The sequence below is a fragment of the Aphelocoma coerulescens genome, chromosome 1 (assembly GCF_041296385.1).
Source record: "Aphelocoma coerulescens isolate FSJ_1873_10779 chromosome 1, UR_Acoe_1.0, whole genome shotgun sequence".
NCBI classification, from domain to species: domain Eukaryota; kingdom Metazoa; phylum Chordata; class Aves; order Passeriformes; family Corvidae; genus Aphelocoma; species Aphelocoma coerulescens.
Window position 1 is genome coordinate 91,134,875 of NC_091013.1, and position 25,376 is coordinate 91,160,250.

The following is a 25,376-nucleotide window of genomic DNA, read 5'->3' on the forward strand; positions in this document are numbered from 1 at the left end:
CAGATGGAATAAACACTGCATTTTTGGCCTGAAAATGTCTCCTTCCCCAGCTCTCCTTGCTTTCAAAAAACATCTGTAGGGACTCTCTCTGAGAGGTCTGGGCAGGCAGATTATGCCCAGTTATGGGAATGAGAAGAGCAGGAGATGCTGAGAATGGTCCCCACTTTCCCCTAGCCCTGCATCCCCTTCCCACACCTAAAATCTCTTCCCTATGTGTCCTTCCCATTTTGTTCTAGAACCTGAAAATGGATTGAATCCCACCCAAATATCAAGAGCAAACATCACCAACACCACCGTGCTATTGCTATTTGCTCCTCCAATCCTTCCTAGCCTGACCTGATTCTACCTGCAGACAACATAGAGACAATTGTGTTAGGCCTTGGGGGTCTTACTAGGATTAGTGTGTGAAAGATTGATGAGTTATTTAGCAGGTGCCCTTTCTGCAAAGCACCACCCGAGTCACACCACAGCTTGGACGGTAAGAGAGAACAAAACCCCAACAACTGTCCCTCCTCCATAGGTGAAACTTGTCCTTGGCTGTGGCTCCCCCTTTTCATCCACAACAGTCCTGTGAGCTCCCTGTCCTCCTCCCATGTCTGGAAACTGGATTGCAAATGGAAGAGTTCTGAACCCCTTGCGCCTTGGGGAGAGCAACTTTAGTCACAGTAGATGACCCAGCGCTCCCTCTGCAGATCTTGTGGTGATCTCCACAGACTGGAGTCTTAGGGTTGCCTTCAGCAGGCTCAGAGTCCCACTGCTGCACTGTCATAGCAAACACCACATCCCTTGAAGATGGCACTGAACAGGGAGAGAAGGTCCTATTCTGTCCAGGTTTGAGGCAGATAACACAGTTATCCTCTTGTTCACTCTACTGTTTTCCTTTAGTACTTGCTGCACCTGAGTGTCAGCACATCAGGGTCCCCTCTGGTCATCTGGGCACAAAAGGAGTGACACAGCCTCCAGGAGCTACTTGCTGGATGAAGCATCCCACACAGGCCACCTCCCATTTGCCAGTGGGGTTCATACCTACCTGTCTTTATACCCACGGACCACCTTCTGGATGAGGATGACTTTGTCCGTGATGGCCTTGTCTCTCTCAATCTCCAGCAACATGTCATGGTGGTCCTGTGGGAGGAAGCAACACAGCACCAATGTCTCAAGCTCTCCCTCTGCCTGACATGTGGCCAGAGAGGGTGATACAAGACCCGTCTCCAGGACAGTTGTTCAAAATAAACTCTTGGGTCATTTTATGTCCCAAGTGTTACCCCACCTGCTCACTGGGGAAATGCTAACATAAACCCTAGTATTCTAGAGTCTTCATTCCCAAATGAAACAGGTCATCCAGAAGCTGCAAATGCAATACTCCACAGTCTGAATTATATTGCCCTTCCCTGCAGAGCTCCCTCCTAGTGCTCTCAGCCATGGGACCAGTTCCTAGGAGCACTGGAGAGGTTGGTAAGCAAACTCCAGGCTGCCTGGATCCCATTACTTCTTCTAGCCAAGACTGCAATGCCTCCCTACCCTAAGGACAAAAACAGCTCATCGAAACATTGAATTTCCTTTGCCTTGAGGCTCTCAGATGCACCAATCCAAGCTTTACTCTGATTCCTCCCATGCTGTGTGTGATTCAGCTTTCTTTCCCAGTCACGGCAAACTGAGCCATGCCACACTGGGTGCAGCAGAGGCAGTTCCACACATTTCCTGCTTTGCTCGACCTCCCGCGGCCCCTTGGGGCCTCCCAATTTCTCTGTTTCCTGTCCTGACAGCTGTGAGATCTTGATAACATGCTCTGGAAAGAGCAACTAGTGGGAACAAGCTCTGGGGAAGAGATGGGGTTGTTTGTGCTGGCAGTGGGATTTGGGGGTGAATTTAGGTGTAAGCAGTCAGAGTTTATAGTTGAGATTTTTGCTCAAGAGAAGCCTCATCTTCCCAGAACAGCACAGGAATGGGTTTGTAAGGAAAGATGAGTGTGTTTGGGGCTGCAGGGCACCTGCAGTGTTGAACTGCTCTGTGTCAGCTGGACTGATGCAGAAAAGGAGACTGTAGGCACATCTTGGGTTGCACGAGGATGTGTAGAAAGGAAAATGAGCCTATTGTGCTCATGTCCCTCGCTCTGCAGGGCTCTGTATGGGCATCCCTCCTGCTGCTGTGCCTTTCTGGTGAAGGCAGGAGAGAAAGCTGAACCACTCACCCCAGGAGGGAAAAGGCTGTGCACTGGATGTGACCACTTTTGTGCCGGTGGGGTTTTGTGAATGCATCAGTGCTGGCACAGTGTCAGGACTTCGTCCTGCCTGCTGCTCCTAAACCGGCCCCAAATGTTCTGCCTTAACCCAGGTTCTACCCACTGACATGCCAGCCCAGAGACCATGGAAAAGGGTCATGTCTTATGATGGAAAGGAAATAGTAGGACATGCCTCCAGAGGCAAGGATCCAAGATGGTGGGGGGAACGTGGAGAACCACTCACCTTTAGAAATATCTTTGTCTTGCCAATCTGCCAGTCATCATCCTTCCCCAGCACTGCTTCAGCAATGCGCTGGCATGTCCCACGCAGGTCGCCCTGATAGAAAAGGGGTTGGGATTCACCAGGACCAGACCCACGCATTACTTCTCCCAAGCCCAGTGTGAACCTTTTCTGGTCCCAAATCCTGCAGTTTTCTGCTAATGAGGTTCTTACGGCTTTACTGTCACCTCATTTAAGATGAGTGAGAGGGACAGGCTGAATACAGCTAACTGCTCCTGCCAGCCCTGTAACCATTTTTCCTTCACTTGGAAGCACCACTGTGACACCTGGGGATCAAACGCTGCATAATTGTTTTTGGAGAGGATGTGTGCCCCATAAATATCTCTGGAGATTCCCCAGCAGAGAGCAATCGTCACCTGTGAAAGAGGATTCTCACCTGCTTGTACGCTGGCTTCACCCCTGGCATGAGCACCCGGTAGCGGTCCACGAACTCCACAAAGGTGTAGCGGATGGGGTACCCAGCCCGGCGGATGCGGATGGTCTCCATCATCCCTGAGTACCTCAGCTGACGGACGCACAGCTCCCGATCAAACAGCTGGGGAGGTCACAGGACATGGGGGTTTGATTGCAAATCTTTTAGGGCTAGTTCATTGTACTTATGGGCAACTATGTGCTCCTGATGAGGCACAGACTGCTGGAGACAGTTCTGATTTTCTTTGCATGGTTTGTTATCGAATTCATCCCATGCCTTTTTCTTGGACTAACCAGAACAATACTCAGAAACAACAGCATGAGATGATGTACAGACCCAGAGAACTCCAGCCAGCATCCCGATACAAACAGTTTTTTTTGCCCCCTAAAGCACATTTTAGAAGGAAGTAAAAGTTTTAGAATAACATAAAGTAACAAACAGTCAGGACTTTCCACTGCCCTTTCACTTCCGCTATCCCATTTCCTATCACTATCAGTACATTTTCCTTCAAAGGCAGGGACAGAAAATGATCTCTCAGACAATGTTCTCTTTTGCAATCACCCTGAACAGCTCTGTGTGCCTTTATCTGGGATTTCTTTTCCTTTGGATTATTAAACCAAGGCCAAAATTAAATTTAGCAAGAAATCACATTTCATATCATACTGCAGTCTCTGATTCAGTGTTAGCCTGCCCACTCATTTCTTTAATGGGGAGATTAATTTCTCTTTGTCTAATTCTTTCAAACTTGGAGCTGATTTAATGTCCCACTCAAAGTTCTGTAGACAAATAGGTCGAACAGAGACTTCTGGCTTAGTACTTGCAAGAGCTGATGAAATACAGACTTCCTATGCATGACACAAAATACCAGACTGAATTCCAGACACCCAGGTGTAAAAACAGCTCAGAGTCAGGGCATTTGGAATAATTTGCTAACATCAGTTCAGGATGTACATCTATTTCTCAACATCACCTATGTTCAAAAAGAAGGTCTTGTTCTGATCTCTGCTCAGATGATAATCACAGAACAGACATACTGTTAAATATTTACCCAAGGTATTCCATTAACAGGCTAACAGGTGCCTTTTTACTCTCACCAAAACCAGGATAAGAGCACAGTAAAATGATCTGAGAGAGGCACCAAACCTTTTGTTCTGCATCATATTAGATTCACTGAACAGCCAAAATAAGTTTCAAACACTGCTTGTACATAACAGCTCTGAAATTCAGTATTTTATGCTTTTTCACACTCACTTGAGCTTTGCTAACAGACACTGACTTCAGATAAAGCCCCAGATCTGGCCATATTAACTTTATTTATTAAATAAAGCTCTTCCTCTCCAAGCAGTATTGCTATTAATTCTGGTGAGCAGGTAACAGTGATTGCTCACAGCATCAGTGTCTGATCCTGCAAAGTGTGGGGAATGGGATCAGGGCACACAACACCCACCTGCCGCCTTCTGCAAAACTCAGAGTCCCCTCTCCCCTCCATGAGCAGTTTGTGGTCAGGAGGATTGACAGCCCTGTTCTTCCTTTTCATTTGCTCCCAAAAGTTTGCCCCCATAGTGTTCATTGCTTTTGAAGCAAATCACTGGGAATTGAGCGAGGTAACTCCTCTCACATTTCCTCTGTGCTATTTTGCCTCTTTTTCCCTCTGCTTTTAAAACCATGCTTTTGTAATTGGTGAAGAAAATAAAAAGGCAGTGGAAAGGATCAAACAGGATTTAAAATAAGGGAGATCCATTGAGAGCAAAGATTTTCAGGGAAACACCCATGGGAAGATGATTTTTAGAAAGCACTGAACTCTGCCACAGAACAAAATCCATGGCTCAGCTGAAGTCTCTGGCAGGAAGGAGACTACCCGCTATGGAAACAGAGAGGCATTTCCTATAGGATAAAGGGCTGCAGGGTGAATTCCTTGAGATTGCCCTTGGGAAGAAAGGCAGGGTCAGGAGCAAGAAGTTTTGGGGTGCTGTTGGACTGCAAAGCAAGTGCCTGAATTTGTTAATCCTTTTGTGACTCTGTTGCTTGCACAAGAGGCTGCGGGTTGGTTTTCTAAGCGCGCAGGGTCAATCCTGACTCCACTGATGCCCAAAGGAGTTTCGGCGGTAGCTCCAGGGCAGAATGACCCCACGGGCAGTCCTGTACAAAAAGGAACCAGGAGAGAAAAGCAGGACTTACCATGGGCTTCTTGTACTCATTGGGCTTGATGCAGCGGACAAAAAAGGGCTGACACACACTGAGAGTCCTCATCAATAGCTCCAGGGAGCGCTTGAACTGGCTGCTGAGCGTCGGTGAGCGCTTCCTTGTCTCTGCTCCCTGCAAAACCGCAGCAGAGTGCACTCAGGAAATGAAAGGATAACAGTGCCTTTCCCCTCTGGCCACATCCCCAGGAACCTCCTGCAACAGCCAGGGCTGGAGTGGGGAGTGGGGCCAGAGGTGGCTGAAAGTTGTGGCAGGAGAGGGGAAGGGCAGAGCCTGTGAACTTGCAATGGCCAGGCTCCGGCAGCCTACTCCATATGGCTCTGTGGAGGCAGGAAAACTGCCATGATTTAATTTCTCCTGCTTGAACCTCGCTGTGTGACTGGAAAACCCATCTTCCCTATGCAAAGCCACGAGGAAGATCTGCCCATAAGAGCAAACAGCCTCTTCTGGGCCATCAAAATTCTTTGTATTACAGCTTGGGGCAATGCACCTGCCCAGGGATGCTCCTCAGGAGCAGCACGGGCTTCCCTGTCCCCATGGATTGCAGCATGGGCATGCCAAACCCTCTGTCATGGTTCCTCATGTCAGGCTGAGCTCCTCCTTCTCCCTGGAACAAGAACCAGAGACCCATTTAGGGTAAAATATAATCCAGGGGAATGCTTGCTGCAGGGTGACTCTGCAACAGCTCAGAAACTTCTGCTGAGACTCCTCAACCTGTACCACCACAGATCCGAGTTGCTTTTGGAAAAGAAGATTAACTAGACTAAGTGAGGTGAGTATTTAGGGTGAATCAGGATGATGTGAAGTATTTTTCTTGGTTTAGTTCCCTTGGTCAAATTAATAACCCAACCTCTATTTTGGGGCAAGTGTTTCTAAATGAGAACATATATGTTTCCCTTAAGAGTCCCTTCTCCCTGCTCTGGGAAAACCTTGTTAAACCACCTCCAAATGAAGTCCCTAGCTCATTTCATGTGCCAGCAACTATTACCTGAGCTCATGACACATCAGTCACAGTGATGCTGTGTGTCTAGTGGGGTCTGGTGTTCAGAGAGTCTTTGTGGGGCAGCAGGCAATGCTGAAAAGTTGGAGGAAATTTGGCACCAGGAGGCAACTCTCTCTGAATTAAAAACAGGGTGAACATGTGACATGACCTGATGGCCAGAGAATTCCCAAAGGGAGGATTCAGCAGGATTTCAATGCATTTTTCCTCCAAACATCCTCTTATTTGCAGGTGGTCAAGCCATGTGTGGAGTCACAAAATCCTCATCTGCACTGGCCTTGCTGCCACATTTTGCAGTGTTTATTTGCATATTTTTGTTGCCGTGTTTATTTCTACTTTTGCTAAAATCTTTACATGTGCTTCATCCCATAGCACTAATAACCTTCAACATTCCCACCCCCCCAAAACTGAGGAATTCCATAGAATGACAGAACAGTTTGGATCAGAAGGGGTTATAAACTCCCTCTAGTCCAACCCCTTTACCACAAACAGGGAGTTTACAGTGCTCAGGTTGGATGTGATGTTGAGACAAACCCAATCAAGACAAACACAAAGTCATCATGGAATTCCAACAAGAGAAAACCCAGCTCATGCAAACACCACAAAAATCTGGCCTGCTTGTCAAGAAGAGCATGGGGGGCTACCAGTGATCTCTCCCAGCAAAATCCTCCCCAGAAGGACAAACTGCTAACAAATCTAGAGTAATTAATGGACACAGCTGCTACCTGCAGAGCATGGTAGATTCTGATGCTTGTATTTTGTCACAGATTTTCTGAGGAAAAGGCTGTTTCAGCAAGAATCCTGGTTTGAAAGGCTTTGATGAATGTTTTCTTATCACTTTGCTAATTATGCACAAGAGGTCACCTCTGTGAGATGTGGAAGGATAGCCACAGGGGTTAGAAGCAGCAATGGGAGCAGAGCTGGCAGTTGGAAACAACTGCATGTTAGCCAAATTTTTGTCAATTTGGGCTTGGCTGGGAGAGATAATTTTTAAGCCATGGTATTAGGAAGGCAGCAAGACTTTGTACAAGGGTCTACGAGGGAATGCATGAGTGGTTTGCTCCCAGACAGCAAGAAATGCCTCTCCAGCTTGCTGGTGCCTTGCATTTCTTTCCTGCATGCATCCAGATCTGGCAAAAAGCAGTGGTGCCATCTCCATCCTTACATCTGAGAGCTTTTTGCTGGGAGGGGTTGGAAGGAAGGGACAGTGACCAGAGAGCAGCTTGTCTTCCTGTCCAAATAGTCAGAGTGGTCTGGGCTCCCCCTGTCAAGACCACATCATCCCATTCAGGGGTGACATCTCAGGGCCTGACTTTTGTGCACAGACCCCTCTCAATAGTGGGCACCAGCCCTATGGGCACTATTTGGGCTCTCAGATACACAATGAATACTCTGGCAAGTGTTTTGCATCAGCTTCCTCCTTCAGGGATAGGTGACACCACTCAAGGAATTGTGGTTCCTTCTGCCTCACCTCAACAGCAGCTTGGAGAGAATCACACCTCTTCCCTTACTTCAACAAAATGACCCCAAAAAGGAGCGAAGCAGCCTGTCAACACAGCCTAGCAAGGCACTGAAAATACAGAATTTACTGCAGAGGAGAAGCATTTTTTTAGCTAAAACCAGACCCAGTCCACATAGCCTGATGGGAAAAGGGCTGATACATTCTGCTTTTCCCTGGCCAGACACTTCTTAGCTTTCCAACTCTGAGACTGTAACATCTTTGGGACTCAGACTCTGTCTTCACTTGTGTGCATACAAAGCCCAGTAGAAGGGAGGATGAGACCTGTGTGCCATGGGGAAGGATGAGCAGCATTCACAGGTGCTGTACCCAAAACTGGGGCACTCAGCCTGTATTCTGCATCAAAGGAAGAAAAGACTCAAAAAACAGAAGAGAAAAATGAGAAAAAGAAGATAATTCAATGATTTACAGGGAAGGAGCATGCCAAAGAGAGTTTAGAATGATGTGCAGACCAGCATGCCATTTGGACATGCTTCAATTCTGCTTCTTTCTGCCATCTCAAGCCAGTCTGAACTTTGGAGGTGCAAACACGTACATGGCTGTTTGTAGTAACACCAAGACAAAAGGCAAGGAGAATGGCAACTACAAGGAGAAATGTCACTGTGCCAGAAATGGTAGAAGTTATTCCTTCTGTCCCTTTGCACCTTCTCCTCCTTGGAGGAGAAGGCTGCTGGTGCACCAGAAACACCATCAGGAGATGGAACCTGCTTCAGTGGAAATGCAGAAAGATTAAATACTTGAGGAGAGTTAAGGAAGGAAGGAGAAGCATGTATCACCAGCAGTACTTTGAGGAAAGGTTCTGGACAAAGGACTATCTTCCCATCTCTTTAGGATTATAAGGTAACTAAATTGGGCTATGCCAATGTGACATGCAGTTTCTGAGAAAAATGATGCTTGTTGTTTGTTATGTTTTTATATGAAATGTCACTGGGGTGGCCTTCAGGTGACCACTGAAAACTGAGGCCACCTCATTATGCAGTGTCATATAGTGAAGAGACAGTCTCTCTCCTAAAGGCTGTGCAGTCTGGAAAGTGCCTTCCAATGCAAAGTTGCAAAGTTGACTTGGGCTACATAACAGTGCCAAGTATCACTATTTTGAACTATAAGCTTATTGACATGCATATATACATATATGAAAAATCATTTTTATCTTGGCTGTTCCACTTTTACCTCAGTGTCTAACAAATATGAACAATTATTATTCATTAGAAAACCCACAAAACATGAGGTTTAGTAGTAAGGAATGAATGGCTTTCAGCCGTTTTGGGTCACATCTCCTCATTGGAATTCCAAATCCAAACATCCAAGATACTGCAGAAGTAAAAAAAGATGAAATTCAGCCCCATGCAAGGATTTGAATTTTGAAAAGTAGGCTAATCCTCTGGTTATCAAGGGGTTATGGAAATGTGAGCAGAGTCAGAAAGCTTATAGCATAAAACCTTTAGCACACAATATGCTACCTTACAGCCAAATATCTAGCAAGCAAAGTTTGGGAAGCTATCAGAACCAGTCAGCAGATGAGATACAACAGAAAAGACCTAAAAACGATGCCAAAAGCCTGTTTTGATGATCATGACAAAATTTCATCTTATCTTGTCTCTGAAGACTTGGATCTGAGGTCTCCCTTGAACAAGAACTAACCCTTCACCTCCAAAAACGATGGCATTTAGAAATGCAGTCCAGGGGTCTCCCTTTGCACATCAGCTGTCTTGCCTCAAAAAGTGCAAAAGAGGGCCAGATTTGCAGTTGTTTGGAGGAATAATGTCCCACTGAAGCCAGTGGTGTCACCACAGTAAACAACAGCCAAATCCCAGATGATCCATCTGAAGTTATTTAAAATGATTAAAATATCAAGAAAAAAAACTTGTGGCTGAGCCTGGTTCTGATTTTATCCAAACCAAATTCCCACCATTACAAAGTTCTTCTGAGTTGAATCCTAGAATTAAGTGACACAGTCATACACCTGTACCTATCCAACAAGCTGTAAAAATGCTCTCCATCACAATGGTCACTTGAAATGGATCCTCTACAGATAGTGCAGGAAGAGGAATAAACCAACAGGAGTAAAGCACAATCCTTGCCAAGGAGAGGTGAGTATACAACAGAGGAACTCATGTATTCAGTTTACCTTTGGTGTGGGTGTGGGCGAGGGCGACTGGCCAAATGTGCTGGATGCATAGCCACAGAGAAACTACACGAAGCACAGGTAAAAAAACAAAACAAAACACAAAACAGAGACAGAGAAGAGCAAAAGTGAAAAGAAGGAATAACTGAAATGGGAGCCTGACATTTTTAGTCTTGGAGGTCCAGCTGTAATATATCTCATGAACAAAGTGCATTTATTCTTAGCTTTTTGTTTAACTCTCTCCTGGTTTTTCCCCTTTGTCTCGATGTTAACTTCTCAGAACCTGAGGGAACTGCCAGTGTTCAGCTCTTGCTTCTTGGAAACAAACGTTGTACATTTTTTAACCCCACTCTTTATCCATCCAATTTCAGCCATTCCCACTCTTCATCCTCACTCATCTCTGCTCTCAATATACAGTGGCTGGGAAGGTGTCAGGAACAAAACACAAAAATTCTAAAGAAATCCCTCCCTTCCTCCCTAATTTTAATCCCAAAAATCAGGTATTTTGGATAGAGTTTAAACTTTTGCCAAGGGGAAAGCCCCCTCAGTTTCCCATTTGTTTTTCCCTTTACAGGGTTCCATCCTCCACTGCTCCTTCTACCTGTTCCTTGAGCAAGCAATGCTGCCAGACCATACCAGCTGATTCCTCAGAGGAACAGTGTACAACTCCCACTCAATCCATAATTTCACCTGGCACCACTCAAAGCAATGTTCCTGTTCAGCAAACACATGCAGACAGACCTTCTCTGTGATGGCCATGCATAAATGAGACTTCACAGCCCCATGTGCTCCAGAAAACACCCAGTTCACCACACAGGTTTGGTTTCATTGTGCACAAATATTAGGTCTTTCAGGGACCAAATAGTTACTACAATATTCAAAGATACACTCTCAACTGGTTTTCAAATTTCTCTGATCTGATCTGTGGTTTTCTCAAATTCCTGGACTATAAGGACCCAGTTTGAAAGACTGAATGTAAAGCAGATGTGGACTTGCTTGTCACTGACCCACAAAATCCTACAAACTTGTCAATAAGCTCCTGAGAACCAAAGTTTGGAAGGTGTTGAGCAAAATGCCTCATGATTTGATTTAGCCCTTGGCAGAGCAGCCACATGTCTCTTTTTAAGGGAAGATGTTAGATTTGATTGCCCAAGCCTGAGCATCTCTTCCTCCACAGATTGCCTCACTGATGCTCAGGGAAGGCATGCACCATTCCAAGACATTCCAAGGACACTTCACCACAGATCTTTGCTACATGCAGTCAATTTCCATGACCCAGGCTCACTTGCTCCTTCTTTTGGGGCACGTGTCCTAGGAAAGGGGGTGCAAACATTACTGAACTTTGGTGGAAAGCAATGGCAAAAGCATCTCAGCCCCATGTTGGATCCTGCTTGTCTGAGAATTTTTGTGTGGTGGTGTTCAGGGAATAAGTGCTCTCCAGATTCACAACAACACTGTGCATGTCTAGGGGAGCTGGTACACAATGTTGGCTCCTCTTCCAGTTCCATGACAGTCAGGCTAAAAACCTCTAATTCAAAAAAGAAAACCAGACATCATTAAAGTATCAAAGCACAGAGACCACCACTTGGGACAGATTCTGAAGATGTCTAGTGGAACTATAAAAAAAACCCCAAATGGTTTCTGTAAAAAAAAAAAAAGTGTTCTGATGCTTTCAAAGGTTTCAGTTCTCACGATCTAGACGACATCCAGGCAGACATCTCAACTTTGCTATTATATATTCCAGCATCTTTTAAAGATGCTTTGGTAGGTGTCCCCGTGAGAAAGCTTGTGTGACTGTGTAAACCCTCTTACTGATCACCCAGAGTGCATCTCTGCTCTGCCCAAAGAAGAAAGAAATCACTTCCAAGGTCAAAAGCTTACACCAAAATTAAAAAGCAGCGAGGAATAAGGAATAAGAAGCAAAGCAAGCAGCAGCACTGATGCTAAGGGAGTTAGTGTCTACTTCAACAGGAGGATCCACATCTCAGGATAGCTCTGAACCCACCAGGAGTGTCATGCCAATTGGTAGCTTAATTAATAATTGATAAATGTTCTCTTATTCGTAATGAAGTCAAAAGGATAATGATCATTAATTTCAGCAGGAGCAAAAGGGAATAGCTAAAGGTTACGACCAAGGCTTTCAAAACAGCATGTAGCATATTTAAAGAAATGGCTTGGGAATGTAAATATTTCTTTCCCTTATCAAGTAAAGGAATTCAGCACTTACAGCTTGGCACTCCTGAAAGTCCCTAAGTCCCTTGGTCCATCAGTGGCATTGGCTGGCATTTGGAAATGGGACTCCAACTGCCAAAAAGTTTGTTTGCTTTGAAAAATGTTGTCCCCACACCCTCTGCAGTTCTATGGCTTTTGCCTAGGGAAAAACTCGGGGATTTGGCCATAGTGACTGATCTGTATAGACTTTCAGATTCTGCAAGACTGATATTTTAAAACACTTTCTACTTTAATTTTGGGAGCAGGGCTGAGTAGAGAGATTTAGATTTTCAACTTCCCGAAGAAAATATCACACATTTGTGTTGTTATTAACGGTGAAATGGTCACTAATCTCAGCATTTAAGCTGGTATCCCACTAATAAATGCTCAAATGGTGTGGAAAGGGTTAAAGCAATAACTCTGCCTTTCTCTAAAGCTTCAGGGCACACAGTCTTCTCTCACACTGAGCATGCAGTAAACACATAACCTCCCGGAGGACTAGGATGTGGAAAAAGGAGCTTTAAAGTCCAGTTTTCATAACTGGTGTTCTCTCTCTCTGCTGTTGTAACAGTAAAATACAACTGTTCCCTCCAAGTCCTGTTGCAGTGCTTAAAGACCAGCAAGATTCTCCCTTTGCTCTACTCTGATTGGCAAGTGTTTAGCTTTTACTTGGACTCATAGAAAGGTTTGGGTCTGGGTTTGAAGGGACCTTCGAGGTCATGTAGTTCTAACCCTCTTGCCATGCGCAGGGACACCTTCCACTAGACCAGATTGCTTGAACACTTGAACACTTCCAGGGATGGGACATTCACAGCTTCTCTGGGAAACCTGTGCCAGTATCCCACCACCCTCACAGGAAAAAATTTCTTACTAATACCTAATCTGACCCTGCCCTCTGTTAGTTTACTTCTCATTCAATTACACACACATCTGAATGTATCAAGTGGAAGGCACAGTTCCTTTTCTCTCAGATTTCTACAATCACAAACCTAATTGTTCCAATCCCTACAAAATTCAGAGAGGGGCAATCACAGCAAAAAAATAATATTTGATGAACCAAAAGCAGTGGACTGGGGGCCTGAGTGTGGATGCACCCATGGCACTGCATTAACACTTCCTGATGGCTGACTCTCACTAACAGGTTTGAAACACCCCAAAGAGCATCAGAGCAATATGAGTCTGCAAATCTTCCACCCCTTCCAGGAACACCCCTCCTCGTGAATAAAGATCTTCTCCCGCCTGCATTACCATTGCCACATCTGCTTGGAAGATCTGCTTGATGAATTTGTTTTTTGAGGAATGCACCAGCTGAATGATGTCTCCATGCAGCGTGTCCCTGTTTTTCTCCAAGAAACCTAGAGAAATAATGGGACAACACATAGATGACACAGCGCAACATGGGCAGTATGTGAGCTGCAAGCAGCTTCTGGGTTGGTGAATTACTGGATGTTCTTGGTGAGGTAATGGGAGTAATGAGCGGGCAGAGAGAGAGGGACCATGACAAGGAAGACAGAGGCACATCTTCAGACTGGATCGAAGATGCAGTGGTGCAAAGCACTGCCATTCTGTCACAGGCACACACGAATGAAACAGCACCAAACTCTTCAGCTCATGGGCACAGCTGGAGGGTCAAGTCATTGCAGCCAGAAAAAGACACTGACACTACTGTGGACGACCACCCTGCCCTGCTCCAACACAGCAGCAGCTTGTCTGCCATGAACATCCCCTCATCCCCTGAATTGTTCCAGAAGCTTCTCCATACCTTTTGTTTCGTAGTAAACAATTCCAGCAAAATGGTTGATGCCAAACTGGGTTTCGTAGTTATTCTTCCGAGGAATATAGTTGGTGTTAAGCTTGTGCTGGGAGTTCAGCTTGTGTAACATGGTGGCATCTGTACCCTGTGCATGCATGAAAAGATCTGACATTTAATCAAGGCTATTCCCATTGAAATAATTTTCCACTCAATGGCACATTTCTTTCTTGTCTTGTGCATTTATGTTGAGAAGTGCTATGTTGGAGAGGATATGTCAAGTGCAGAAATTACAGAAATTGATTAAATATCACTGGTATGTAGTGCTGTATTCAAAATAATGCTCCAAAAGGAGTATATTTAACACTATTTTCTCTTAAACTTTGCCAATAGATGTTCTTGAGCCCCTTCCAGGCATATTTTCCCATCACAAACACTTGTTTTATTATGGCTGTGATACTGATGGAAGAAAATTTAAGAGAGCAATAAAAACTATAAATAGGCAGGCCACTGGTGAATGTGTGTTTGGGGCTGAGCAGATCTCTCACAGAATGCCAGCATGCGAGTGCAAAGGGGATAAAACCAGGAGAGTCACTGGCAGCAAGGCTGGGCCCAAAACACACCTTGGGGAACTTGCTCTCCTCATCAATGAGGGAGATGATGTTCATAGGCTTGATGGCAATCATGTCCAAGGCATCCTGGTTATCAGTGAACTCGATGTGCTGCCAGTTGATGTTCTCCAGGTTGTACTCCTCCTGCTCTAGTTTGAAGACGTGGCGCACAAAGAACTGCTGCAGGTTTTCATTCGCAAAGTTAATGCAAAGCTGCTCAAAACTGTGGAGGGAAGGTCAGGAAGAGGCCACTTTAGATCCATCATGGTTAATTTTTCTACATCTCTCTCCATGCCTGAAGTAGTACTCTAAGACCTTGTCAACCACTCAGTAAGGCTGCTGTTGGCTTAGAATTTCCTTATTGGTTCAGACAATCAGTTTTTCTCCAAGAACAATGTTATGTGTGTGGTCTAAACCAGTTTAGGAACTATGCTGTCTGCTGCAATTGATTAGCTCTAATAATTTCTCATACAGAAAAAGGCTTGGACCAACCCAGTCCAGTTCACTTCAGGAGAGGTGAAAGGACTGCAAGACCTTGAGCTTGGGCTTGTGAATGAGGAGCAAGACCTCGTTCTCCTTTTGCAGGCTCCATACCTGTTCACAGTGAAGTTCTCAAAGCCAAAGATGTCAAGAAGGCCAATGGATCTCCTGATACTTTTGAGTTCCTGGGAAGGAGGTCTGTAAATTGCAGCGTTGATCTTCTCCACGATCCACACAAAAAGTCGCCCATAAATTCCCTGCAACATCCCAAAGATGGAGCTCCCTGAGACAGTTCAGCAGTTTGTCCTGCAAGTCTGTGTCACCATTCCACCCTCAATGACACAGGTTCTTCTAAACCATGGCCAACAATCAGACAGTCCCTGAGGATGTGCTCACCAATGTTTGAGCCAGACTCTTGGCATGGTTTAAAGCTTCAAGAACCATTATGTAGATCAAGGAAAACAGACCTGAAAGCCCAGCTAAAAGACAACTGAGAGCAAAACCCCAAATTTGGATAGTCTTAAATTTTGGATCTATGGGTTCGCTGTGAAGCCAGACAGTCCTTTCTTTGGTTTCCACACATTTCTCTCTACAGATCAGCAGAGCAGAACCATGTTACACTGCAAGAACACCTTCCTCACTTGGACAAGGTGCTCATTGAAACGTTGCAGTGCTGGCTGAAGAGTCTGATGATTTAATGAAACAGATATTGCTGCTTCAGTAATTTCAGAACTTCACGTTTTAAACTGTTATTGATTTTTATTTTATAAGCTACAGCAGTGCAACCAAGAGGGGAGCTCAATTCAAAAGCTCGTCACGACTAAAGAAGACACTGTCAGGATTTGCAGGCTAGCTATCAAACCAGCTTTATCTACCATTTCCCCACAGATAAAGTGAGGACCCAAGTTGGTCAAAGCATGCTAATAATGCTTGTCTCACAATTTTACATGGGGCTGCAAACAGCACAGCAGTGATGCACACCCACCCCATCAACCTTCATCTCCCCAGAGCCTCAAGTGATGTTCTATGTGCTCTGATGGCTGCTAGACTGCTCTATCCCTGGCCCTGTGTTGTTCAATTGTATTTACTGCTGCTTACATCCCCAATCCTGAAATTCAGGTGTGGGTGCTAGAGGTGTTGGTAGAGTTGCTCTGATTTACAGCAGCTGAGGATCTTTCCTGAAGCTGAGGTGAAGTAATTTCAGACTTCTTGGTTCTTCTGCAGGTCCCCTTTGACTACAGACAATCTCAAGTCCAGATTGCAAATCCTTTGCAGAGCAGGCTACCTAGTCTCCTTCCTCCTCAACTCTTTGTGCATCGCAATTAGAACATGGTTTCAAAGGCATCTGCTGATCTGAGCTCACACAGGCCCCAAGTGATGTGGAGTCCTGTGCAGTGGATACTCCAGTCTCAGAAGGGGCAGATTTCTTCAGCTTATCAACAGAAGGCATAAGAAAATGCCCTAAGACTTACCTTTACAAAAGCGTCCCTCACATCCAGTGCTTGTTCCATACTGAGAGGGGTGGAGACAGTCTCACCCCTCGTGATTATAGTCCGGCTGGTAAGGCAGTTCATCACATCCTGAGGCTCAACCTGACAGAGACAACATCAAACACAGCTGCCGTACAGGAGAGCTACCTCAAATGACGACACAGGCATTTTCAGAGAGAAAAATTAACATTTTTATACCGTATTTTCATCTGGAAGGTGTTCTTTTGGCTTAGCATGAGATGTTAATGAGGTGTGGGAAGACAGGACGAGAAAGAGAAGTAAAGCCTGCAAAGCTGTATGCTACCAGAATGGCTAAAGCTTTGCATCACCCTGACTCCTTTTTATGCTTCTTCAGGGAAATGTCCACTCCCTAAGTGGACAGAGAGTTGTGGATCACACTCTGGGACCAGCAGTGCCTATGGAGATAAGATGATGTCCCTGAGGGATCCCTGTCAGCTCTTGAGAAGGCCACTGAAGAATGCTCCAACCACTGCACGCATGGTTTCAGCGAGGGTCATCTCACCTCACTTCAGATACACAGAGTATATATGACATCTGTCTCAAGTACCAATAAGAACTTTCTTTGTATCAATGAGGGAAACACCCTGCTTTAGAGACTGAGTTATTTCGGATGTCCTTACTAGGACGAGGTGCCAACAGAGGGTCTGTTACTATCGGCTGGTATGAAGGGGAGCTCAGATCATAGAATCATGGAATCATAGGATAGTTTGGATTGGAAGACACCTTTAAAGATCATCTAGTTCCAACCCCCCTGCCAAGGGCAGGAACACCTTCTGCTAGACCACGTTGTTCAAAGCCCCATCAAACCTGGCCTTAAACATTTCCACAAGTGGAGCAGCCACAAAATCCCTGGGCAACCTGTTCCAGTGCCTCACCACCCTCACAGTGAAGAATTTCTTAGTATCTAATTTAAACCTATCCTCTTTCAGTTTGAAGCCATTCTCCCTTGTCCTATCATTCCACGTCCTTGTCAAAAGTCCTTCCTCCAGCTCTCTTGTAGCCCCTCTAGGTACTGAAAGGGGCTCTAAGCTGTCCTCAGAGCCTTTTCTTCTCCAGGCTGAACAACTCCAAATCTCTCAGCCTGTCTCCATAGAAGAGGTGCTCCAGCCCTCTGACCATCTTGTGGCGTCCTCTGGCTACTCAGTGCAGATGGAGACACCCACCTTCATGCGCCAGTGCAGGACACAATATGGCTTATCTGGGCCTCTTCAGCTTCCTAGAGCTGGTGGTGCAAGGACAGGCTGGCTCAGATGAAGCCTTGCCACAATACTAAAAACCTGGGATTGAATCAGAAAGGGGACAGCAGCACTGCAGGGCCACTGACCTCCAGCAACGTTGCCGCAGTGATGAGTGATGCTGACTGAACAACCTCGCAGGCATCCAGGTTGTCATAGGTCCGAGCTGGGGAAAGAAAGGCAGAGGGAAAGTCATCAGCAAATCAGCAAGGGACGTGTCTCTGCAGAAGGTGGATGGGGTGGGGGAAAGGGTCTTTTTCCACTGCCTCTGTGTGATGTCCTGGCAAAATCTGTCCATCAGAAGGGAGAAAAAAGTTCACACATCTGCTGGAGTCCTGCTGCTGGCTGCAAAGGACCTGTACTCTGCTCTGCCAGACAAGACAGTAAAGAACATAGAAATATTTCTAGCATCTAAGTGCTTTAGGCTCCTGTCTTCCAAAGAGGCTTTTTAAATCACTGTCATTTCTGACAGCAGAGCTGTTTGGTACCTTTACAAAAGCATATCCAATCACACAGGCACCTGTCAAATACTCCATTAGCCTCTCCTTGTAAAACCTGAATGTACTGAATGGCCTGTGGCCATATTCAACCTCACAACATTCAGAAAATGTGGATGTCATTGAGCACACTGCAGCCTGGGAGCCCTGCTGTGGGCAGGTGGAGTTATTCCTCATTCCTTGTCCTTACAATGCCACAATAAACACCTGAGTGCCTGGCATGGCACCATGGCAGGTGTTCTGGATACAGCCCTCCATCCCTAAGCTTGGCTCCCTGTCAGCATGCAGAATAAAGAGCAGCAGTGCACTGGACCATGTCCCTGTATTTTGTCCTTTTACCTTCATACTGCAGGTTGCCCATGTGCAGGATGGCAGCCAGCAGCTTGGAGATCTCCCAGTTCTCCGTGTCGGTGAACATGAGGACCTTCATAGCAGAGCGGATGTTGGCGTACTCCTTGCTATCATCTCTGCCATCACAGGTGGTGCAGTTACCCTGGGGAGGCAAACAGGTCACACACTGCATGGAGCACGAGGGTGTAACCCTAAGCTATCAGGGCTTCCCCCTGAACCAGCAGCATTTTGTTTAAGGGATGATGCTGAACTTGTGGATCTGGCTCTGCCCTTTGTCATGTTCTATGATTCATTGCTCAGCCTTGTGATCTACACTCACCCTATTGTCCCCAGGTACTCTGGGTCTGACAGCCACCGGCAGAGGAGAAAAAGCTGTCTGAGATGGGGATAGAAAGCTGAAGGCTCCCACTGATCCAGTTAGAAAGCTGGGTCCCAGCCTTGCTGATGATTACACCTGCTTCTATCAGCTCCTCTGGGTATCAACACTGGTACATAGGGAGTGGGGCTGGAGATTGCTGGCTCAGTTGGACACTTGCTCAGTTGGACACTTGCTCAGTTGGACACACAGCTCAGCCCCATATTCTGCTTAGAATGTGCCATCCAGGCAAGCACTCCTCCCTGTCCATCACTGCCTCAAGAGCATCAGGTCTTACCCAGCTCCCTGGTAATTTCCAAACACGTGGCATGTGCACCATACACCATCCCATCCAAGACTATGTCCTACTTCACAGGAAGTGTGGAAATAGCCTGGTCTAGACACAGGGATTAAGGGTTTCCACTAAGACTGTGAGCCTCGTGGTGGTGAGACAAAGAGATCTCTCAAACCCTGTGGCTAAGGCTCAGGAAGGTCATAACCAGCAAAGCAGCTCTTGGCTGCAGAAGCAACTCACTTTTCCTTCTCTCTTGCTAACACCCTTTCACATCACCCCAGAAAACCTCTGCTCCACTGCTCTCTCACCATCGCAAGGTAGTTGTAATCCGTGGCTTTCCCAAGACCCAGCTTCTTCTTCTGCTCCATGGTCATTCCTCTCAGCATGCAGTAGAACACGTGGTAATTCCTCTCATCCTGGGCCTGCAGGAGAAGAGCAAGTGTCAGCTCTGTGAGGAGAAGAGCACTGCAAAGGTCGGCTGCCCGAGCGCCAGTCCCTGTGCCTTGCAGGTGTATCACCTTACCTGCCTGCACACCCGGGACTTCTCCAGCAGGTACTGCTCAATCTTTGCCCCCTCGATGGCTCCCCTTTTGTTGAAGTGGATATCGATGTACTTCCCAAATCGGCTGGAATTGTCATTACGGATGGTCTTTGCGTTCCCGAAAGCTGCAAGAAGCGTGGTGGGTTAGAGGGGATCTGATGCAGGGAGAATGGTGGATCTGGTGTCATGGTGGGAAAGAAAGCCAAAAGAGAGAGGCTGAGAGGGTAAAAAGCAGCTCCAAAGCCTTCCGTTAAGTTTGACTATCCTTGGAAATACAGAGAGGAGCACAAGAAAGGAAGCTTGGCGATGGGATGACCTTATCCAGGAAGAAGGGCTAGGACAGCATGATTTTGGCAGCAGCTGATGAAATACAAGAGTTGAGCAAGAGTGGCTGCAGTGTGCAAGGTGACACTGTGCAGGAAATGACAGAGTTGCTGGTGAGCAATTTGATCACTGAGAGGGAAAGAAAAAGGAAAATACATCCAAAAGGGAAACACAGACAACTAAGCCAAGCCCCAGCGGGAGACTTCTCTCTGCAAACAGCCTATGCAGAGAAAGGAACCCATGTCCATCCTCTGTTGGGTGTGGATGAGTGCCCTGAGCCAGCACACCATGTAACTTCTGCTCCAGGATTTCTGGCAGGTGATGGACATGTGCTTGAACTACAGAACCTCTCTTCCCTGAATCTCAGCAGTGACTAAGTGCATAATCAATAGTGCCCTGTGTGCTTGTCACACTTCTGTTGATTCCTAGAGGGTTATTTACCACGCAGTGGAGGTAAAAATCATACAATGATTTAGGTTGGAAGGGACCTTCAAGATCATCTAGTTCCAGCCCCTCTGCCAAGGCAGGGATGCCTCCTGCTAGACCAGGCTGATCAAACCTCCATCCTTAAAGAACAGCCCCAGTGTTACTCTTTAAAGAAAATGTGATTTTTCTGTGTAAGCATAAAAGGTCCATCTGGCATCACGTTGGTTCAAGAGGGTCAGATCCCCTACTTAATTTACAGACATTCAATTAAAATAGTGGGGTTGATCACAGTAACAGCTTGCCACTGAACCTATTAAGGCCACAAGCTGATTCTCATTATCTGGTTCTTTCTTGACCTCCTCTGTTTCTTCTGCATTCTGCTGCCATTCACTGATCTTGGAAGGAAAAGGTGGGGTTTGGTATTGTGTATGGCCAGCACAAGGTGCTGTGAAGCTCAGATCCTATTAAACTGGTGTTTTATGGAACCATCAAAGAATAAAAATAGGATTTTTGCAACTATGGCCAAAAAAAGCAAATAATGAGTTAGCTGAATGCAGCACTGATGGGATATTGGTGCTCTGCATGCAGTCCAGCACTGGAAGCGGTGGTGAGATTTTTCAAAAGAACTTTGATTGAACATCAGATACTCAAAAAGATATTGATCAGCACTTTTACATACTACACACAGAATTAGGTAAAATTCAGGATTTTTTATGGATTTTTTTTTGAGGAAAGAAATACTGCTTTAACTGGAAAACCACATTTTTTTTCTATTTTAAGTAACAAAACAGTTGAAAAAAATAATTAAGGTCAGCTGAAATGCTTTGCTTTCAACAATAGTTGTCAAAAATATTAAAGGAAACACTGAGAGCTCAAACCAGAGATTACTATTCTTGTGAAAAATAAATTCAGATGGAAAGAATCTGAATGTATTGTTTAGCAAAAGTGTACTTTAAAAAAAATAAAAATTATCACTTTTTTGGAAACTCAGTGTTACGTAAGTGATTTACATTTGGTTATATTTTGTGCTTCCTGAATCTGTTTTTTATTTTTTCCAGCTAAAGAATTCTCCATTATCTGAGGCCTCACCTTCCAAGATGGGATTTGCCTCCAGCACCTGCTGCTCAATCCAGGAGTGCTGACCACTGATTGCTGCCAGGAACTGCAGAATCAGTTTTGTGCTTTCTGTCTTCCCTGCTCCGGATTCACCACTGCAAAGACAACAGGAGTGGAGGTCAGTGAAAGCCATGCTGCATCCATGCCAACGTCCCTCCCTTTGTGTCCAAAGGGACTTCTGTCTCTGTGTCTCTTCTGTTAGTGTAGGCAGGATGAGACCACTAAGGATGGGTTTCCAGCATCCCAAGGACTGGTTGTGGGATAAATGGTAGAACATGGTACCAGACAACTTCCAGCCAAGATCCAGATTTGCTCTGGGTTCCATTTGGCCCAAGCTGTTGCTTGAGTTTGGGTATCCTGAGCAAATGCCATCATTCAGTCAGCACTAGGAAGGTCATAAACTACTTTCAGTCAGTGCTTTTCCAGGTATGATCACCAGACCATGACCCTGTGGTCCAGGGTCTAGCTGTTCCCATGGGACATCTTCATCACTAGTCTTGATAAGGCAGACTGTGAAATATAGCCTTTTAACAGCAGGGACTTCCACAGGTCTCTTAGGCTTGTTCTAACAAAGAGCAGGTGGGAGAGGAGAAGCTTATGGGGCAGAAAGCCAGAGTTATTCCTCAAACTTTCCCCTTCACTGAAAGATAACCTCAGTTACCTTGTGATGCTACAAGAGGAAGGGGCTGGGCAGAAATATTTTGGTGAGCATATGGCCTGTCTGATATATGGGGTACCCAAAATAAGTGACTTAAATAGACCTTCCTGACATTGAGTACCCAGCCCTGGCCTCAAGGGCAAATAGTTTCACTTTTCAGGCCACTGGCACACTGCATCGACTCTCCTATGGGCACCACATGACGCTTTTTTAAACCAGCAAAATAAGCCTTACTGAATGGCCTTTTCAGACTCACGTATCTGAAATACTGCACACGGGATGTTCCAGAGTTATGGGTTTTTATTCAATGAAACTTAGGGTAGGCATGCCCTGGGGAAAGGGGTGCCTCAAACAAAAAAACTGTCTGTGGGTTCAGAATTTATCTGACAGTGTTGGAGGGCTGAGGATGTCAAATCTGGCTCATATCATTGTTTGGGACAGATACTGGAGGGAATATATACCCATATTATATATATAACTATACCCATAACCAGGCACTTCTTGGTGCCCAAGGGTGATTGGTCCAGAGCAGAGCCATGCATGGAGACACCGTTCAGGAGTGTGAATGACCATAGGTCCAGTGATCAAGCTTGTCCCTAACCCTTCCTTGTGCAGAAAGTATAGATATTTGCATTTCTGATGTCTGTAGGAGTATTGAGCTTAAATTTAAAAGGGGAGGCTAAACATGAATATAGGATCTATTGGGTTGCAAGGGTAAACACCAAAGTATGGATGAAGCACCTTTACTAGGAACAGAGTGACTGCAGAGACCACCTCTGCACAGTGAATATGTGGATGGAAGATCTAATCAGTCACTCAACATCTGATTCTATCTGATAGGCTGTTCCAAATCAAGCATGTTGCATTTGCTCAGCATCTGCTTTCAGGATATGGTCCAACTGGAAACTTAGCAACTCACCTTATGATACAACACTGGTCCTTGTTGTTGCGCTGCATGTTGAAGTAGCAGTTGTCAGCGATTGCGAAGATGTGTGGTGGCATCTCACCAATCTTTTTGTTGGTGTAGAGGCGTATCTGCTCAGGTGAGTAGATGGGTAGGAGCTGGTAGGGGTTTACTGCCACCAGTATTGAACCAGTGTATGTCTGGAGGAGAAGCACATAAAGGTTTATGGGGACAGTGGGGTGCAGCTGAGAGACTTTGAAGGCTTGGATGGGATGTGGATGGAGGCCAGAAAAATCAAGGCTTTTTAAAAGCTGGATGAAAGATAATGCTCAAGTCAGAGATGCTTGCAGGGGGAGCCTAGAGGAAAAGGGGAACAGAAGTCCCAAAATACCTAAATCAGTTCATACTCAGCCTTGCTCATGCACAGCATGGATTCAAGCCTTAATTCATATTTTGGATGCTCTCAGTTAAGATTTAGAGTCTCAATAGAAGCTCATATTTGCAAAAATATCACCAGAGCCCGCATATGTTCATACACATCTATTGCATTCCACATACAACAAGAAACCATAGATGAAAGAAACCTGAGAACCATTCCAAAGGATCCAAACCATTCTGACAGATGACTATCTAACCTGTTTCTATCAATCCATAGCAGATGTTAAGCTTCCCTTTGCAATACATTCTTCTCTACCATCTCTGCCTAACCAAATCTCTCCATACTTCAGTTTAAACCTTGTCTTGTGCAGATGGATATTGCCCACAAAGTCCTGACATATCCCTTCTCATCTATTTCTGAAATTTTGGAAATGGCCTTTGGTCCAATCCCATGCTCTCTGGGGCACTTGAACGAGCAAAGCAGTCCTGGGCCTTGGACAGCAAACTCCTCTGTAGTATCTTGCTTTTTCGTTTCTGTCCTTCCAGAAGCTGTTTCTCTCAAGCCTCTCACCAAAGGACTCATGAACTTTGTTATCTTGCTCAGATGCAGTGTTGGGGTTAGGAGGTTTGGCCACATCCCAAGCTCAAGGCAGAGAATAAGGATCTCCTTCCCCTGTTTCATCTGTCTAGAGTTCAGTGTCTAGAGGAGGTGAGTCATGGGCCTCCACCTTGGGTTAGCCAAGGGGCATGAGATGGAGGCTACTTTCACTCTGTGACTTCAAAGAATTCAAGTCCCTTTCTCTAGGTTAATTTTTAGCAACTGAAGTTCCAAGATTAATCTCCCCTTTCTTTCCTGGTGGAACCAGCTGTGAAAGTGCCCCCACTACTGCACATATTTTTCAGGAAACAAAATAAGTAATTTCAATATTAATATAATCCTTATGGGTTGTCATCTGCACGGCCTAAAACCAGTAAGATTTTGGCACAAAGCAGCAAAGTGGCACAGCCAAGGATGCTTGTGAGAGAAAAGAAGTAATTTGTCACCATCTACGGAACACTTGCCACCAGTTCGGGCTTCCTGAAGGCAGCCAGTAGGTGGCAATTGTGTCCTATAGTAGGGATGATGAAAGACATTGGGGTTCCTCACCTTCTAGTCTCATGGCCAACACAAGAGAGCAACTTTCAGTTCAATCCCATGTGAGGTTTGACTTTACAGTGGTGATTGAGAAAGGACATGATACTCTTCTCTGTAATAGGGGGTTATGTGCCAGTAAGGGGAAAAAGCTCTTTGAGCTCAAGAACAACGTTGTCACAACTCCAAAGGGTAGATACTGAATGTGAAATCATGTAGACTGGATTTCAGAAGAAGTAGGCATTGAAATAAGGGAGCAGAGACATCCCAGAAAAGCCTTCAAAGGGACATAACAGGTAACCTCAGTGCTCAGAGAACAAGTGAGCTCAATTTCTGAATGGGACTATGACACCAAGATCCCTAAGGAAGACTCCTTTGAGTCTTAGCTGAGATATTTGGAAAACTCTTTACAATTTATTACCAGGTTAATTTTAGGGACATTTTTCATCTTCCTTGAGCCTCTTTCAAAAAAAAAAAAAAAAAAAAAAAAATCTAACTCCTTGCAGAGGTCTCTGAAATCCCTGCATTTCAGTCACACTGGTCTGCCCTGCCACAAATGCAAACAGAGAGGCTTTTAAAGGTGTTAACCATTAGTGGCAGGAAAGCTTTTTGGATGCTCTCACTGACCCTTCCCTTGTGATCCGCAAAACACTCTGTCAGCATGAACTCTTGTACTACTGCTTGTTTTCGTAGGTCATTCCTAGTTGATAAATAATCACAATTTGCCCTATTCTCACAGCTGACAGAAGGCAAAACTTTGCTCACTCTTTCAATGAGGGGTCAAAGGGCACTTCCAAGGAAATATTAGCTCACTGGTTTCT

General features: G+C 45.4%; 1 protein-coding gene across 2 annotated transcripts in view; it reads right to left on the minus strand.

The window, feature by feature from the left end:
* The window catches only part of MYO7A (myosin VIIA), a 63,532-nt gene that overhangs the window by 29,521 nt on the left and 8,635 nt on the right, over positions 1 to 25,376 (minus strand). The window contains exons 5-20 of one of the 2 annotated variants that reach the window (XM_069016865.1): positions 23,061 to 23,245; positions 21,457 to 21,578; positions 19,600 to 19,742; positions 19,385 to 19,498; positions 18,415 to 18,568; positions 17,668 to 17,744; positions 16,305 to 16,424; positions 14,947 to 15,089; positions 14,365 to 14,575; positions 13,754 to 13,889; positions 13,240 to 13,346; positions 9,784 to 9,846; positions 5,113 to 5,250; positions 2,899 to 3,057; positions 2,466 to 2,558; positions 1,031 to 1,125 (exon numbers count right to left, since the gene is read on the minus strand). In XM_069016865.1, coding sequence (XP_068872966.1) covers positions 1,031 to 1,125; positions 2,466 to 2,558; positions 2,899 to 3,057; positions 5,113 to 5,250; positions 9,784 to 9,846; positions 13,240 to 13,346; positions 13,754 to 13,889; positions 14,365 to 14,575; positions 14,947 to 15,089; positions 16,305 to 16,424; positions 17,668 to 17,744; positions 18,415 to 18,568; positions 19,385 to 19,498; positions 19,600 to 19,742; positions 21,457 to 21,578; positions 23,061 to 23,245 — 2,060 coding nt within the window. The remainder of the gene's footprint in view (positions 1 to 1,030; positions 1,126 to 2,465; positions 2,559 to 2,898; positions 3,058 to 5,112; positions 5,251 to 9,783; positions 9,847 to 13,239; positions 13,347 to 13,753; positions 13,890 to 14,364; positions 14,576 to 14,946; positions 15,090 to 16,304; positions 16,425 to 17,667; positions 17,745 to 18,414; positions 18,569 to 19,384; positions 19,499 to 19,599; positions 19,743 to 21,456; positions 21,579 to 23,060; positions 23,246 to 25,376) is intronic. The other variant, XM_069016874.1, reaches the window with a different exon arrangement.